Source organism: Haliotis cracherodii, unplaced genomic scaffold (assembly GCF_022045235.1).
Source record: "Haliotis cracherodii isolate W230 unplaced genomic scaffold, xgHalCrac1.p SCAF_15, whole genome shotgun sequence".
Classification (NCBI taxonomy): Eukaryota; Metazoa; Mollusca; class Gastropoda; order Lepetellida; family Haliotidae; genus Haliotis; species Haliotis cracherodii.
The window spans coordinates 3,886,177-3,905,723 of NW_027266270.1; the positions used below are offsets into that span (position 1 = coordinate 3,886,177).

General features: G+C 41.9%; 2 protein-coding genes across 3 annotated transcripts; both read left to right on the plus strand.

Annotated features, from left to right (window-relative positions):
- The first annotated feature begins 1,383 nt into the window (after positions 1-1,383).
- LOC139462178 (uncharacterized) lies at positions 1,384-18,509 on the plus strand. Of its 2 annotated transcripts, none has more exons than XM_071243724.1 (4): positions 1,384-1,880; positions 11,861-11,977; positions 13,366-13,507; positions 15,232-18,509. In XM_071243724.1, exons 1-4 carry the CDS (start codon positions 1,813-1,815, stop codon positions 15,454-15,456), a joined length of 552 nt encoding a protein of 183 aa, XP_071099825.1. In that variant the 5' UTR covers positions 1,384-1,812; the 3' UTR covers positions 15,457-18,509. The 2 variants fall into 2 exon arrangements, with proteins under 2 accessions (XP_071099825.1, XP_071099826.1); XM_071243725.1 differs by lacking the exon at positions 1,384-1,880 and adding an exon at positions 2,918-3,187.
- Positions 5,962-11,740, plus strand: LOC139462583 (uncharacterized; the record flags this gene model as incomplete). Its single annotated transcript, XM_071244422.1, has 3 exons — positions 5,962-6,013; positions 6,443-6,504; positions 11,726-11,740. Coding segments are annotated over 3 exons (129 nt in total), but the record flags the coding sequence as incomplete, so codon positions are not given.
- Positions 18,510-19,547: the final 1,038 nt, after the last annotated feature.

Here is a 19,547-nt window from a genome sequence, read left to right on the forward strand (position 1 = left end):
GTGTATGAACGACACAATTTAACATTCATACGTTTGACGTAAACACTGATGGACTACTTTCACATTCCCAAGGAACCCCTGGGAATTCCCCAGCACGAACACCTACAGAAGCGTTCTTTCTGATCTATTAAACCCTTAATCTTGAACACATCGTTTCAGTTTACATTGAGAAACGTCAGAGAGTTTGACTGCACGGTCGTTCACGGCCCGTCCTAATGAACAAACGAAGAAATGCACAACTATCGTAGTATCGACTCGATCCGTATCAAGGCTGACAGTGACAGTCTCCAGCAATCTATGAATTTACCTTAGTGTCTGTTTGACGCATCTTTAATCACCTTTCAATGATCGCCAATTGATCAATGATGACTAAAACATGTAAGGTTCATTAACAACTTCCGAAATCTCTCCCGTCACGTTCATCGTGTGGCCATTTTGACGTCTTGTACTTGATGTAAATGTATTAAATTACGACGCGCTGTCATGGTGACTGGCTTACTGAGGTAGTTCTTAACAAACCATTCTTATCTAATGAGAATATTATTTCAGTACATTTGTTTACAGAATCCACAAAAGTTGTCCTTGTTGAGCATACATAAGCTTATGTCACCCAGTTATTTTGGGGAGTAAAAACATCAAAATAATTATGTCTTTTCATATAAGAACATGTGCAGATGAGGGATTTTTTCTCAAATCATTTTGATGATAATATCACCCAATCCCTCTTGGCTGCATCATGGTGGGAGAAGTCCCATCCGCTGTCTGGGCTGCGTGTAGAGGGGCAAGGGCCCTGAGCTGATGATCAGCTAAACCAGCCTGACTGTGCCAGGATCACCCAAATCCTCTTTGCTACACTTGTTTATCTTAATCTGTAAATAATAATAATGATAATTCATTAGAAATATCTCTTAAAGCAGAGTCAATTGTACGAGTCCAACTATATCATAAGCATGCCTTTATGAATCACCATGAAACAGTGATGACACCGTGAAATAGTGATGACACCATGAAATAGTGATGACACCAGGTGTCCTCGAAAAGGTAAATAATACACTGCACTCTAGAAACATCACTTGCGAAAATCTCATGTATATTTAATTATCTCGGTAGGATCTATTTATAATTTTAATGGTGACGCGAAGACTTTGAAGTAAAAATACCAAATACTTAGCGAAAATTTAACCAACGTAAAACGTATACTCTCGCTGCAGACCTATTGTTTACGAAATCCCCGCCGTAATCCAAAGCGCAGCTCATGATGGCGGTATCGCATGCCAAGTCCCTATATACAACGCACACACGCCGTCTAGCCTCGCCTCGGACTAGCCAGCATACAGTATCGATCACTCCACGATCCTGTGCGCTTTCCAGCTGGTCCGCTCGCCTGCCATCACCCTGACGGCTGACCAGGAAATAGTCCCTGCCAGATCACACAATACACCTGGATCGTCACATAGCAGTGCTGGGGATATCTTAAGGGAAGTGATTCTGCCATGTGTGTCGTTTTCAGTAGGACCAGCCTGGGATCCGTTACGGTCTATTGATTGTATGTTGTGTGGTGTATGCTAGACAGGTATTGACAACACTGATTAAAGGTGTGTTCATCATACGTGCAGCATGACGTCACTGCTTTGTTATTCACATAGGGTAGAAGAAAAGGAGACATGATTTCATCCGACTTGGCGTTTTCCGGAGTCTGTGTATAGGTACCAAGGTCGCCTGTTGTCAAGAAAACGGGACGTGTTATTACGAGACAGAGAAACTGTCGTCAAATACCACCGGAGCTCTGAGTGGCTACAATGATCAACTCTGATGGGTGGATGCGTCGCTAGATCCTCCTTCACGGTCACCGATAAAACTGCGGCAGCTCAAGCAATCAGGTAAGCAACACCCTATGTTTATTACCGTTATGGTGTGTGTCTTTTATGAGCCTTATTCCCCTCAATAGGTTCTTTCCCTTCGTGATATATCCCTCGCTACTTCTCCATATCACCATTTTCTCATTCCCATTGACCTTCCTCTCTCTTTGTCTGAGCGTTATTCCGCAGTTGGGTTTATCCTGAGTTTTTTTTCTACTCGTAAATGTTTTGAACAACGAGGTGTTGATCAGGTGTTGAAACAGAACTGCAGTTTATGGACATTGTAAATACAGCGCTAATTGGTTCTTCCCACTGATATCTCGCTTCTTCTATAGTGAGTGAGTGAGTATGGTTTTACGCCGCTATTCCTAGCAATATCACGGCGGGGGACACCAGAAATGGTCTTCACACATTGTACCCATGTCGGGAATCGAACCCGGGTCTTCGGCGTCTCCTTCTATACATGACATTTACAAGTTCAGTTTGATTACATAACTCCGTAGCTTAGTAGGATATGATGTGAAGGTGGTACTTAGTTAGGTACAATCCATTGTATTGAATGTGCTTTTACATGCAATTGAATGTAACTAAACCGTTCAAAGCCGATGAGAAAATATGTAACCGAAGAGGATAAAAAACACTGGATTAAATGTCTATTGTATATACCATGGGATAAGTAATTGTGAAGGATTCATATGCCAGGGTTTGAGTGTACATAACCGGACCGTGATGGACTAAACGTGCCATATCCGTTATGTCTGATTCAGACGGGCAATAGATTAAATAGCCTCTATTGTTGACAGAACATTAAAATCCAATCTCAGCCAACAGATTGCAGGTAACACGCTTCCAACCAGTCCGTGCACGTGGTGAGATCGATATATATAGGGAGTGACAGAAGCTGTTTCAGCTGTACATCTTCTGCCGATCAGCTGGGTGTGTAGCCCCAACAGCTGTCAGTCACGACAACAGCAACGCACATATACTTTGTCATAATAGCAGTTCAATATAACTATAGAGGGCAGGTATATTGGCAGTTAGACAGTCCAGGTAATTAGAGCCGCCGCACAAGGTCGTTAGCGGTGTGTGTTGTTAGTTGGCTGCTCGACACTATTGTTGTGTGGACAAGGTGAAATATTACTTATCGATGTGGGCATGGTGAAGTACAATTTCCCAAGAGAAAGGAGTAAGAGTTGTTGTAAACAATGCTTAAAGTGTGGCGTAACTGTGGTGGAACTGTGAGCCATACCGGGACTGACTAGCAGGGCAGCAACTGTTTAATGTAACGTGGGAAGCCAGTTGTTGACGCTGCCTGTGAGGAACCTAACGTAAATACCATCATTAATTCCTTGTTTGACCATATGCCTTATGTACTCTGCATTAAGCCCCTCGGCCAGCCTAAATTAATTCCTAAAACATAGCAGTTATCATTGTACTTCCGTTGCAAGATATAATCTTTAAGAAATGTATAGACTAAGAAAGAAGAATGTAAGTGAAAAATCAATAAGAGCGACAAAATATATTCCCAAAATTCAAAATCGCTGATAAAAACAGAATCCGTTGTATCTTTGAATCACTATGAAATAGATACCAGGTTTTCGAGAAAAGGTGAGCGTATCCTGTCCCACCGGTGACACCCATCACAAACACATGCAAAGACAAATCAAGTGTTCACCTAAACAAATGCTTGAACATATAGAGGATTACATCAAACACATCTTTTTGTCACCGATGCGTCAAATTTGGAAATGTAAAAAAAAAAAAGATTTGAAAGAAAGGGAGCCCAATTGGTGCCAAGGATGATGGCTATCTTTTTTCCAAAATGTCCTATCCTCAAACAGGCAAACCTGATAAAAAAAAAAGATAAACATACTGAACCAACAATTCTTATGAAAGCGATGTCGCATTTACTTCTCCAATTCCGCCATTCTAGTCTTTACAGGCAAACAGAATCTAGAAAACCTATCTGTGTGACGCAGAATCTGTGTGACGCAGAATCTATGTGACGCAGAATCTATGTGACGCAGAATCTATGTGACAGATGGTGTGATAACAAAAACGTCACAATATGAACACTATCATATACGCCTTTATATACTAATGGGTTTCTGTTGATAGTACCCAGATCACCTGATATTCCAAACTCTCTATACAGCTGAACAACTGCCTATCCCATACCCAGATCACCTGATATTCCAAACTCTCTATACAACTGAACACCTGCCTATCCCATACCTAGATCACCTGACATTCCAAACTCTCTATACAGCTGAACACCTGCCTATCCAAAACCTAGATCACCTGATATTCCAAACTCTCTATACAACTGAACACCTGCCTATCCCATACCCAGATCACCTGATATTCCAAACTCTCTATACAGCTGAACATCTGCCTATTGCATACCCAGGTCACCTGATATTCCAAACTCTCTATACAACTGAACACCTGCCTATCCCATACCCAGATCACCTGATATTCCAAACTCTCTATACAGCTGAACACCTGCCTATTGCATACCTAGATCACCTGATATTCCAAACTCTCTATACAGCCGAACACCTGCCTATCCCATACCTAGATCACCTGATATTCCAAACTCTCTATACAACTGAACACCTGCCTATCCCATACCCAGATCACCTGATATTCCAAACTCTCTATACAGCTGAACATCTGCCTATTGCATACCCAGATCACCTGACATTCCAAACTCTCTATACAACTGAACACCTGCCTATCCCATACCTAGATCACCTGATATTCCAAACTCCCTATACAGCTGAACAACTGCCTATTGCATACCCAGATCACCTGATATTCCAAACTCTCTATACAGCTGAACACCTGCCTATCCCATACCTAGATCACCTGATATTCCAAACTCCCTATACAGCTGAACAACTGCCTATTGCATACCCAGATCACCTGATATTCCAAACTCTCTATACAACTGAACAGCTGGCTATTCCATGCACAGATCACCTGATATTCCAAACTCTCTATACAACTGAACACCTGCCTATTGCATACCCAGATCACCTGATATTCCAAACTCTCTATAGAGCTGAACAGCTGGCTATTCCATGCACAGATCACGTGATATTCCAAACTCTCTATACAACTGAACAACTGCCTATTGCATACCCAGATTAACTAATTCTATGAACCCAACCAAGCATAACAAAGCCACATTACCACCTATTACAACCAGCTAACTGATTAGTAAATACTGGGAGTGGACGCCAACATTCCGTGGGTGTAGTTCTAACCTGTATGCTACACATTGTAAACGCCTTTCTTGAAAACGCTAAAACAACACACGGTCGATGGATACATTATTATGTTATATAGTTTTGGTTGCTGTTTATCCAATGTAGGGAGGCTCGCCAGGTCGTGTTGTATTTATAGCCTTGATCTTACGTTAACCCTTCAATTTGCCAGAAAGATAATCAGATGTTAGTGAATTATTTCCTGATGTAAAGGCACATCTGTGTTGGCGTTGACACCGCCCCATAGCATTAGCATTGGTACATGATCTTGTCGACCTATGCTTGTCTTAAGAAGCGATTAACGGGATCGGGTGGTCAGGCTCGCTGACTTTGTTGATGCATGGTATCGTATCCCAATTACGTGGATCGATGTTCATGATGCCAATCACTGGATTGTCTGGTCCAGACTTGATTATTTACAGACTGCCGTAATACAGCTGGAATATTGCCGAATGCGGCGTTAAACAACAAACAAACAAAAGCATGACCTTGTCATGGCTTCATGTCACCTTGTCATTTCTACGTGTCACCTTGTCATTTCTACATGTCACCTTGTCATTTCTACATGTCACCTTGTCATTTCTACATGTCACCTTGTCATTTCTACATGTCACCTTGTCATTTCTACATGTCACCTTGTCATTTCTACATGTCACCTTGTCATTTCTACATGTCACCTTGTCATTTCTACATGTCACCTTGTCATTGTTACATGTCACCTTGTCATTTCTACATGTCACCTTGTCATTGCTACATGTCACCTTGTCAATGTTACATGTCACCTTGTCATTGTTACATGTCACCTTGTCATTGTTACATGTCACCTTGTCATTGTTACATGTCACCTTGTCATTTCTACATGTCACCTTGTCATTTCTACATGTCACCTTGTCATTGCTACATGTCACCTTGTCATTGTTACATGTCACCTTGTCATTGTTACATGTCACCTTGTCATTGTTACATGTCACCTTGTCATTTCTACATGTCACCTCGTCATTTCTACATGTCACCTTGTCATTTCTACATGTCACCTTGTCATTTCTACATGTCACCTTATCATTTCTACATGTCACATTGTCATTTCTACATGTCACCTTGTCATGGCTACATGTCACCTTGTCATTTCTACATGTCACCTTGTCATGGCTACATGTCACCTTGTCGTTTCTACACGTCACCTTGTCATTGTTACATGTCACCTTATCATTTCTGCATGTCACCTTGTCATTTCTACATGATACCTTGTCATTTCTACATGTCACCTTGTCATTTCTACATGTCACCTTGTCCTGGCCACATGTCACCTTGTCATTGCTACATGTCACCTTGTCATGGTTACATGTCACCTTGTCATTTCTACATGTCACCTAGTCATTGCACCATATCACCTTGTCATTGTTACATGTCACCTTGTCACGGCTACATGTCACCTTGTCATTTCTACATGTCACCTTGTCAGTGCCACATGTCACCTTATCATGGCTTCATGTCACCTTGTCATGGCTACATGTCACCTTGTCATTTCACCATATCACCTTGTCATTGTTACATGTCACCTTGTCACGGCTACATGTCACCTTGTCATGGCTACATGTCACCTTGTCATTGCTACATGTCACCTTGTCAGTGTTACATGTCACCTTGTCATTGCTACATGTCACCTTGTCATTGTTACATGTCACCTTGTCAATGTTACATGTCACCTTGTCATGGCCACATGTCACCTTGTCATTTCTACATGTCACCTTGTCATTGTTACATGTCACCTTGTCACCGCTTTTTGACATCACCATACATGTATATCGGAACACGCCTGAATGGGGTAATACAAGGTCGTGTTAAACTGATAAGTAATATATTTATGATATACCAGAACAGTTAATATATTTCATATCTTCCGACGTTTTTTCTTTCACTGATGACCTCTCACTGGCTGTGGGCGAGAAACCGAAAAGGAAACAGGAAAGACATATTAATTATATGAATATTGATTCCCGTGCAATGAACGTACTTTATACCAAGCTGTGCATCGTCTAAATGAATAATGATATGAAAACGGAGAATCAATTCATAAACAACACAAGAACAAAATAATGAGTATAGACAGAAAAAGTGTTTTTAATTTCCGGGGCGATGGGGTAGCCTAATGGTTAAAGCGTTCGGGTTCGATTCCCCACATGGTTAAAATGGGTGAAGCCCATTTTTGGTGTCCCCCGCCGTGATATTGCTGGAATTTTGCTAAAATTATACTCACTCACTCATTACATATTCCATCCGTTTACAAACACCTGTCATCATTGATTTTCACCGCTATTTTGTTTATTACGGCCAATAAAATTTTATATTTAGATTATTCTAATTTCACAATGACCTATAGGCATAGCGCGATAGTCATATATCCACACAATATCCGCAACGTTAGCTGTAAATAAAAACAACACTGCATGAATATTTTAATGCTGTCGTCCTTCCATGCTTGACAAACGAATCAGTTGTTTACGACATTAGTACGTAGAGTTACTAAAATATCATTAATACCAGATTTCCATCATATCTCTCTTTAAATCGATCACGATTGCTATGTTTCATTTCAATGTACATTTTTTTATTCTATTATGAATAAAAAAATGGTATGTTTCACAGAGAAGGTTTTTCTACAGAGATTCTTTTCATTGAAGTAATTGGACCCGTGAAGATTCCGGGATGGAATAGGTCTTCAGCAACCCATGCTTGCCGTAAAAGGTGACAATGCTTGTCGTAAAAGGCGACTAACGGGATCGGGTGGTCAGGCTCGCTGACTTGATTGATGCATGTCATCGTATCCCAATTGCATGGATCGATGCTCATGATATTGATCACTGGATTGTCTGGTCCAGACCCGATTATTTACAGACCGCCGTCATATAGCTGGAATAATGCTGAGGGTGGCGTTAAACAACAAACCAACCAACCAACCAACCGAGAAGTCATTGGAACATCCTGCCCACACATACAGCTGCGCCAGATGCTGGTACTGAGAAAAACATACTGTGACATCTGTTGATGAACAGCCTAGTTTATATAATATATTATCATATACACATGTGGGTGACTCTCACTCGTGTACAAACACAATAACTGTGTTGTTTGTGAGTAACGCCGCATACTCCTTTTCATTGAGTCACGGTGCCCCAGCCGTTACGGTCGCCGCGATTCAGTGTCCAGAGTTGCGCCCCAGCATTGTACCAGGATCTTGTGTTCAGTGCTTCCAACCTAAATTTGTCCTGATTTGATCATTAGTTTCTAGCACATACCCGTGTACGCGTTCACCCAAATATATAAAACGTCGACGCCAGAGAATACTCGATTATCTGCTCAAACAGATCCCACTTGGCGTGAAAGGCTAAATCAAGGTGAAAATTATATGAATGGATCATTGAAAATCAGTGATGAACCATGTGTTAGCAAACAGGGTAAACATGTCCTTCCCTACCAGCAGAACCCGCCACTCACACAATCTGCAGGAACAAGTCAGTGTGTGCTTGTTGCCTGACCCCAGGCTTGTCTCCGACATTAAGTTAAACGTTGTTATAATTCTGTACTAAGTAGCCCTTAAACACAACGTAATCATTTAAATAAATACAACACTTAGGTTACTGATGACATAAACATTCATGCTGTGTTTTCTATAGATAATAAAGTAATGCCTCGCTGTGGTGTAGCATAGTTGTTGAAGCGTTTAATCGTTAATCCGAAACAACGGGCTCGACTCCTCGGATATAGTGCACTGGTTGTTGAGCATTCTTGATGTCCCATGCATAAACATGGCTGGAATACTCCCCCCCCCCCCCTTTCCCTCGACACACACACACACCCCTCCCTAGCTCCGTCAAAACGACATAATGTAATGTAGCAGATGTGTGTTACTGTCGAAGGCAACTAATATATTCAATATGCATCATCTATTTTATTACCACATTGCGAATACAATCAATTGCTTGTTTTAACAATACAACCTTTATCGCTCTATAATCCGGGTTTGTTTTGTCAATATTGTTACATATCTCAGTCAGAGGCCGAGTCTTTCTTGTGTCTCATACTTCTGTCTGTCTTCCACTGCACCGTAAACACTGTGTAATATCCCCGGAAGTAAGAGAGCACGCACTTCACGTCACTGCCATCCCAACTGTATTGGTATACAGATACGTGAGTGGAACAACCGGTACATTATTCGTAAAATTCCCAATTGAATTGTTGTACTTGATTAAAGAAAGGTCATGTGTTCTTGCCTTCAATTATAGATATGGGAGGTCAGGCAATCATTAGACAACGATACAAAGTATGGTAACATATTTATGTATTTATTTTTACAAAAAGATATGTAAAGGGATATCGTGGGAGAAAATTAAACGTATTGGTTTGAATTCTACCAAAGACATAAAAAGTCATATTTTTTAGAAGAATTAACATGACAAGTAATACTTTTCAAACAACACGATGTCGAGGCTAATCTTGTCATGCCTGACGCCACATAACTGCTATTTATACGCTGGATGCAACATTGACGAGAGTTATTCATTATTTCGCGTCTATTCGTATCGATGACAAAATGAGAGACTACGCATTGAAATCCTTGATGCAGCTGTTGTATCCAATAGTCAACACACTTCAGAGTCAGGTCACCATGACAACAAAGCAGAGGCAATGTAGTATCACATTTGGAACTGACTAAACCGGTTTTGAGATTTAGTCCGGTTTATACAGTGTCCCAGATTAGTGAGATAGTTGCTGAGTCGCTTTCAGAGAACAGACAAGATCTAACTGAATATTTGTTATAAATAGTAGTTCCCTGCAGCTGCTATGTCAAGATATTTATTTAATGATGTGTCCCTACAAGCCTTTGTTTTAACTCGCTCGTTCGGACAGGTTTGTCTTGGTGGAAAGCTCTCGTAGTAAAATCGGAACCGACAATTTGGTTAGGTATTGCAAGAGATCCAGATTAGTAAGAGTCCGGTGTTATAGATTCCAGTGTGATACAATTGCTCGTTTTGTCAATACAATACAGACTCCCAACATCTGGTACGTCAATCACGTCTTATCTGTATATGGCAATAACCACGGATGTATTACCCGCTGCCCATCGCCTAGATAGCCTTGGGGGACACTTGAGTAAATGTTAGTCCATCGATAAATAGGGCCTTTGCCAATATATTGTTGACGAATATCATGTGGTCAGTTGACTGTCCACACAATCTATTTGTCCACCATTACAAAGATTACCCGCTTATCTGACCTTTTGATCTTCTCTGAACTTCAGATAACCTTCGCGACAGGTGGACAATGGTCAGCGAGCAAACATAGACACATGCATAGCTTAGCTCCGCTCAGAAAACGAGAGTTATAAAAACTGAATAATAACTGTTCATTGTATGTTCATTGAATATGTATTCTATATGCGTGTGACCTACTACTGTAAATTTTCTGTCAAAACACGACAGTATGAAAATAAAACTGACAACCGCCTTTCAACAAACATGCCTTGTGTTTAGGAAAATGAAATATACAAACACAATATTAATTCTCGTCAACGAGGTCTCAAGTACGTGTAGGTGTCGTGTCTTGACACCTGGTGTCGTCACCGAATTTCAGTGATCCATTCATATCATATCCATCGCTATTTGACTTTTAAGCCCTGTGGAATCTGTTCCGGCGGAACATCGCATTTGGTTATTCTCTGGCGTTGACGTACTATATATAAGCTATAACATATTCCCAGCTGTAATAAACATGATATTATTTATGCCTTTATGACAATGATACTGGGCCGTAATTTTCACTGTAACATAATGTTACTGGGTTTGTTTTTTGTTTTGTTTTTTGTTTTGGTTTTGTTGTTGTTTTTTGTCTAGTTGCCCCTTTTCATTAAGCTCTCATGAGCCTTTTGTCTCCTAACTGTCCCCTCAGCATTCTCACTCAGCTTCATGAACCTCTTGCTTCGGAAACCGCCTCCGTGGTCTGGTGGTAGAGCGTCCGCCCGGAGAGCGGAGGGTCCGGGGTTCGATCCCCGGCCGCGTCATACCAAAAGACTTTAAAAGATGGTACTTGTTGTAACCCTGTCTGGCGCTCGGCATTAAGGGGATAAAACAAGGACTGGTCGGCTCGGAGTATACTGTATCTGAGTGGGATATTCATGTTAAACAGGCATGGTATTTCAGTGTGCTAGCACTATAAATCGGCATCAGTTCGGACTAGTACAAGCAGCCACACAAACACACACACGTACATGCACGTCGCTATATAAGTGCAAACCCTATTTCACCTCACCTCTTGCATAGAAAACGATTCCAAAATATGGTAGCCTTTACCTCTCCACACTCTCGTAAGTCACAGATGACGGCATTTGTTCCTTCACAACATGAAACACAGAGCAGAAGTTGAAGACAACGCGTGTTTAGCTATCGCTACAGGTTGCTTCGCTAAGGGTGTGATGAAGGACGTGGAAGGACTCGTTGATATCAAATTAAGGCTTACGAGACTTAAATATACGAGTGTTCCACCTGCCCTTTGTTGCTATCTTTGTTGCCGTTCATTAACTGTTTTGCATGTTGGCAGTTTGCTAAAGTCTAATGAATCCTGTTCTATTTCCTATACTACAAGAGTACAAGCACAGAACGCCCTCATGACATCAATACTGACAACTATTTAGAAATACAGACAACACATGTTATTGATGTTTTTTATTTCCAGGACGTACCCTGTCCTGTTCAGCATGGAGGACGCTGAGGACGTGATGAGAGAGGCGTCCCCGGGGACGTACCTGTTGTACAAGGACTTCCAGTCCGACCGCATCTACCTGTCCGTCAGGTGAGTCACGTGATCCGTGGGCGTGTCAGGCGGCATGGCTGTCATGTGCATCGAATAGTGTGTTTCAGTGTGTAAACATGATTTTCACGATGGTGCGTTTTTGTTTCAAATTATTGCATTTATCAGTGTGTAAAAGAACTTTGTTCGTGGATGAACTTCAATTCATCTTGCAGAGTTGCGTCCCTTATGCGTACCAGAAGTCTATGATTGTGGGTTCGAATCCCAGGTTCGCCCTGATTATGTTTCCATGTTTGTCACCTCTAAATATTTATTGGCTGGTTTCACCAAAGAGGTAAAGGAATGAGACCAGCATCATGGTCCTCTCACATCCAACTGACACGTCGTGGTAGAACTGAAATATTGTTAAGAGCGGGGTTAATCCCAACAGGCCTTACGTACAATTAACCTGATTAGAACACTCACTTCATAATCTGCGTTTTAAAGAGCGTATAAAATTAGTTTCACGAAAGTGCACCACAAAGTGCGTGCGCGTCTTCAGCTTCTACCCGGTCAGGGGGCGGTCGGGTAGCCTTGTGGTTAAATCGTTCGTTCGTTACGCCGAAAACCCGGGTTCGATTCCCGACATGGGTACAATGTGTGAAGCCCATATCCCGTGTCCCCCGCCGTGATATTGCTGGAATATTGCTAAAAGCGGCGTTAAATCAAACTCACTCACTCACTCACTCTAACCGGTTATTGCATTTACAGTTATTTACATTTTACTCCCCGACCCGTGAAGATCCGGGTCAGAACTGGTCTCAGTAACCCATGCTTGTCGTAAGAGGCGACGAACGGGATCGGGTGGTCAGACTAGCTGACTTTGTTGATGCATGTCATCGTACCCAAATTGAGAAGATTGATGTTCATGATGTGAGTAACTGGATTGCCTGGTCCGCCGTCATATTGCTGGAATATTGATGGATGCGACGTTAACCAACCAACAAACTGACTGGGTACCCGAGAATCTGGACACCTTGGTAGATGTGTGGTGACCCGTGAAGATCCGGGGTAGAGTAGGTCTTCAGCAACCCATGCTTGCCGTAAAGGGGCGACTATGCTTGACGTCAGAGGCGACTAACGGAATCAGGTGGTCAGGCTCGCTGTCTTGGTTGATGCATGTCATCGTATTCCAATTGCGTGTATCGATGCTCATGATGTCAATGACTGGATTGTCTGGTCCAGACTCGATTATTTACAGACCGCCGTCATATAGCTGGAATATTGCTGAGTACGGCGTTAAACAACAAACAATTCAATCTTAGCGTCGCCATCCGGGATGTTAAAGAAATAGTGTCTAAAACGAGGCAAAGCCCACGCCAAAACACCCCCTCACCCACGCCCCACCAGACGCCCAGCCGTCACTCACTCCCGTGTTGCATGTATTGTAGACGGCACAACCAGGTGGTACATCACCGCATCCTTGAGATAGAGCGCCTCTTCTACCTGGGACGACAACCATACCCCTACCTCGACTCTATCATCTTCTACCACATGAAGCACAAGCTGAAGGGGGTCAAGCTGAAGAAGCAGGTGAGCATAGCGCTGCTACTGGAGGGGACACAGCTGTATTAAAGAGACTATACTGCCATCAAGACATGAAATGGTCTTCCAACTTCTAACTGCCTATCACAGAAATAATACTGCGTGTGTGTGTGTGTGGGGGGGGGGGGGGGGGGGGCAGTTGTCTAAGCCGCCGCGATTCGCTGTGCAGAGTTGCGTCCCTTGGGCATGCCAGAAACCTATGATTGTGGGTTCGAATCCCGGTTCGCCCCGATTATGTTTCTAGGTTTGTCAGCACCATACCCGTGCTCGTGGGTCTCACCGAAGTGGTTATCATCTGAGACCTGCATCACTTCGGGTTTTCCTCCCACATTGAGCTGACACGTCGTGATATAACTGGAATAATGTTAAAAGCGGCGTTAAACCCAACTCACTCACTCACTCAATACTGCCATCATCTCCATGTGGTCTGTAACCATTAGCCAGCACCATCAGATAGCTGTAGTTAGTAGTTGCTTGGAAAATGCAGGGTTATACACTTTAAAGCTTTTACATGAAACAAGGGAACAGTTTCCTCGTGTGAGAGTTATGGCCATTGGCCACTCACTTTGTTGCGCCTGGACTGTTACACATTGACAATATATGTATAATCTTAATGTGTCACGGGATCCCATTTTGCCTATAAACTATGTGGATAAATGCAAAACGTTCACGGTTTAGTAACACCTTCAATATTAAACGTTTGAAAACGATTTTTCAGGAAAAGAAAAGAAAACATGCATTTTGAAACTTTACAAATAATGGGACGACTGCGGCTCTCAGTTGTATACTAGGTTGTGTGTACTATAATGGATTTTTGACTGGAGATATGGATATTTCTCTTACACTATGATGTATCTAATAGTACTCATACTTTGGATGATACTAACTTCAATAGCTCAGTGCGTTTCAAAGATTGAATGAAATTATTTGAACGCCCTGCATAGCATCGTTGTATCACTGAGCATAAGCCAACCTGATGTCATATATCTGCTACAAAAAATAGCTGATAGTTCCATTTATTATATGATGATGGCGGGGTAGCCTAGTGGTTAAAGCGTTCGCCCGTCACGCTGAAGTCCCAGGTTCGATTCCCCACATAGGTACAATGTGTGAAGCACATTTCTGGTGTCACCCGCCGTGATATTGCGGCCTAAAAGCGGCGTAAAACCATACTCACTCATTCCATCTATAATACCTATTACTCTTGTTTACTTCATACAACACACGTCATGATAGGCCACTTGTCCGTAAATATCTGTTATAATTGGTCTTCAGCAACCAATGCTTGTCGTATGAGGCGACTAAATGAATCCGGTCTTCAGGTTCGCTGACTTGGTTGATTCATGTCATCGTATCCCATTTACCTGGATCGATGCTCATGATGTCAATCTCTGGATTGTCTGGTTCAGGCTCGATGTTTAACAGACCAACAAAATATATTTGAAATACTGCTAAGTGCTGCGTTACACAACAAACAAAGACATGCTATCATTACCCGTGAAGATATCACAACACGGGTGGGGTGGTCGGGTAGCCTAGTGGTTAAAGCGTTCGCTCGTCACGCAGAAGACCCGGGTTCGATTCAAGCCATGGGTACAAAGGGTGAAGCCCATTTCTGGTGTCCCCCGCCCTGATATTGCTGGAATGTTGATAAGAGCTGCGTTGAACCATACTCACTCACTCACTCACTTCACGAGTGTTCTCTGTTTCAGGCGTACCTCAGCGCACGTGTTGTCAAAGCATTCACCAGCAAGGTCATGTCAAACAACGGCCAAATGTTGGATTATAGAGACAATTCCAACAACAATAACATCAATCCTGGTTTCCATGGCAACAACGGAAATTGCTTCCATTCCATGCAAAGAATGAATGGACGAATTTGGAAGTGTGGTTCAATGGATTCGTTGATGACGTCATCCTCGGGTGCCTCATGGTGACAGGTTGCTTTGGCAACTGAAACTTTCGTAAATTTCGCTTGAGGCAGCTTTAAGAAATGATCATGATGTTCAGGAATTACAATACCGATTGTGGAAGTGACAGTTCCAAGACGATCTCATTCTTCATTACTTCACGTACCATCCTTCTCCTAATGGAAGATGGTTAAACAATATGGCTGCCTTCCGGTTTCGAGCCCCTTATTGGACGCATTAAATGTGAATTGTGATCATATTGTTTGATCGCCCTCCCTGTGTGGAAACCAAACTGGTTCTTTTCGTAAAACATTACCAAATGATGGGTGAGGTGTTACATCCTGTATGATTTTATATCCGTACTGATAATGGCCAGCAGCAGGTTGCCATGACGAAAAGTGTCATGTTACCGCAGCAGGTGTCTCATGTATGTCGCTACCATGACAAAAATCGATGATATCTTTTATTAAAATGATTTGTTCCCTGTATAAAGCAGGAACATCGTGTTAGTAGCTAATGGCAGCGTCAAGGATTTCATTGGACTAGAACTTCGTTGCTGCTACGCCAATATAAATGATGCTTCCAAAATGACGAATGCCTTCCTTGAGGCACAGGAAAGTCATGCTGTGATTCAGTCCTTTACCAGTTATTACAGGGCATGTCAGGTTTTAGGAAATAAGAATAGTTTATAATTGCCATGATTGCAGGGGTGACACAATCACTAAAGGCGCCTCAATTCAGAGATGTGTCCCTTAGCGTGACAGAACCAGTTATTGTAGTTTGAATCCAAGTCTTGCCCTGGTTATGTTTTTAGGTTTGTCAGTGCCATACCCGTGGTCGTGGGTTTCATCAAAGTAACTGCATCGAGTCGGGATTAAGCTTACACGCCGTGATATACCTGAAATACTACTAAATACAACGTTAAACCCAACTCACTCACTCACTCCAAGTCACTTAGACACCCAGTACGTAGCACTATGGAGTGTCCACTATAAGAATTATGTATGCATTATATATGGCATCTTCCCGAGGCAAAAGTCCAGTTTCCACCCTTGCCGAACTAGGCTGGAATTCCTGAGCTCGACCCTAGCGCCACCAGTGGTCATTACATGTTATGTCCCCTCTAAGCCTCTCCTATGGGCCAGTCAGATTCCACCTCTCGTATCATTTGCATTTTTTTCAAACAAAATGGCGGCGCCCTGTCAAGACGATCTGATCGATAATCAACATCTATGTTGTGATAAAACGTGTCTTACATCGCGAAGTGCATCAAATCACGTGAGCACCTTGATAAAAAAAACATGAAACGATTTGGAAAATATATGTTTACAACAAGTTGGCGGTGCACATGCAATGCAAATACTGCAATCGACCGAAATCCGCACGACAGTTTACGAACCGGATTTCGATTTCGTTGCGGGATTTTGATTGGACTAGGCATAGACTCGTTAGTCCAGCCAAAATGTAACTCCATGATACCAACCTAGTTCGGCAAGGGTGGAGACTGGACTTTTATAGTCAGTTAATTATCTTGCCTCGGATGTATATATGGGGCACCATACCAACATTTATTACGTTCAACGTTGGATGTTGTAAGTTTGAGTCCGACTATAGTGTATGTAATATTTTTTTATAACTGTTATACATCCATGCTTGCCTTGCCTTCGTAAAGTGCACAACTGTCTTATAATGTAAGAATGCCGATGATGTTTAGATGTTTCAAGTAGATCGTTTAGCTACAGCGGAACCCCGTTTATCCGGAAGCTTCTTTTTTGGCAAAGCATTTACAATGTCCTCCCATTTGATTATGTCTGGAGTCCCTAAACAGTTCATGACTGCCACTGACACTGATTTATTTTTTAGGTTCACTAACTGCGTTGTTGTAGCAGTAGATAAAGCGTTAACTCGACACATGGACACACACATAGGTTAAGATCCGGGTTAGTATTGGTCTTCGGGAACCCCATGAAGATCTGGGTTAGAATTGTTCCTCATCAAACCATGCCCAAACAACAGCATAAGAAAAAGTATTGTATCACGAAGTATAACCGTTCGCCTGGATATCCGAACATCGCTGGTGTGGTTAAGGATTATCTAATGATAATCGCCCAGAATGAGAGGATTCCGAATACCTCACGTCCTGTTGATAATAGTTTTACTGTATTCATCCTAAATCTACATGATAATCCATGAAACCTCATCTACATGCAGTTGACATTATTAGTTAGTTAGTTACTTTTCTTCACTGTGTCTGCTCAAGTACATAGTACTGGCCGGATAGGTTAGCCACACAGACATCATCATGATCACTCCAACTGCCAAAATGCCTAGGAAAGCGTGACTCCAAAATGACAATGTATATTTATAGATGTGATTATTGTCTTCACAAAATTGCACTCCTTCAAGGAGATCCCGGGAGTACAAGCATCTGCCTTTAGTTTGTAGCGGTTCCGAAAGCAAATGTGACTACACTGTTAGCCTTACCAATAGTTCCTTCAACCTGTCTGCTTTTGTATCTCATCTAGTAACAGTAGATTGAGGTTACAAGCATGGTCATGCAGACACTTTCACAAACATCAGTGTTCCAATATATTCAGACAGGCAGAAAACTCAAGAAGTAAAAGTGATGAATCAAGTGTGATGATGTAAAATTATATGATGTCTTTTCATTATATGCCTCTGTTAGACCTAGTCGAAGGGGGTAGGTAGGGTAGTGGTTAAAGCGTTCGTTCGTCACGCTGAAGACCTGGGTTCGATTCCCCACTTGGGCACAATGTGTCAAGTCCATTTCTGGTGACCCCCGTGTTGATATTTCTGGAATTTTGCTTAAAGCGGCTTAAAACTATATTCACTCATACTTAGTCGAAGAAATGAACATAATGGAAGATGGATTGGGGGGAAATGATAGTGAACTTAAAGCTGATATCACTTTAAACACTGTAAGTTTTCATTTCTATTATAAGCACTTGCATTAGTGGAGAGGGAATTGATATATATTTTTACAACTCTATGGTAGAGAAGAATGAGTTTTGCCTCTGTGTGTATTTACGTGTAAATATGAACTGATTTATACATGAATAAAATTGACAACAACTAACATATATATGTTCGTTTTTCCTTGTGACACTGTGTCGTAGTTGAACAGTTCGAAAGTAAACAATATACATTTATGAACATTGTTCGGGGATAAATACATCAATGTGATTATCATACAATAGCGTAAAACGAACGTTCATGGTACAGTTTCACGCACGTGGAGATAACAAGACTTCGTGGTGTATTGTACAGCATCTTCAGTACAGAGAGATAACAAGACTTCGTGGTGTATTGTACATCATCTACAGTACAGAGAGATAACAAGACTTCGTGGTGTATTGTACAGCATCTTCAGTACAGAGAGATAACAACTGTACCCTACAACAACTTCACGCACAGGAGATAACGGGACTTATTGCACTGTACAGCGGCATGTGTAGAGAGATACCAAGTGTAGTGTACCCCACGTATAGGGAGATAATTCTCTTGTACAAGCCCACGTGTAGCGAGCTTACATATTTACTGTAAAATCCCACGTGTAGCGAGATAGCACAAGTACTGTACACCCTCACATATAGCGAGATAACAGGTGTACTGTACACTCTCACATATAGCGAGATAACAGGTGTACTGTACACTCTGACATATAGCGAGATAACATGTGTACTGTACAACCTCACATATAGCGAGATAACATGTATACTGTACACCCTCACATATAGCGAGATAACATGTTTACTTACACCCTCACATATAGCGAGATAACATGTGTACTGTACACCTCACATATAGCGAGATAACATGTGTACTGTACACCCTCACATATAGCGAGATAAAACGTTTACTGTACACCCTCACATATAGCGAGATAACACGTTTACTGTACACCCTCACATATAGCGAGATAACATGTATACTGTACACCCTCACATATAGCGAGATAACATGTTTACTTACACCCTCACATATAGCGAGATAACATGTATACTGTACACCTCACATATAGCGAGATAACATGTGTACTGTACACCCTCACATATAGCGAGATAACATGTTTACTTACACCCTCACATATAGCGAGA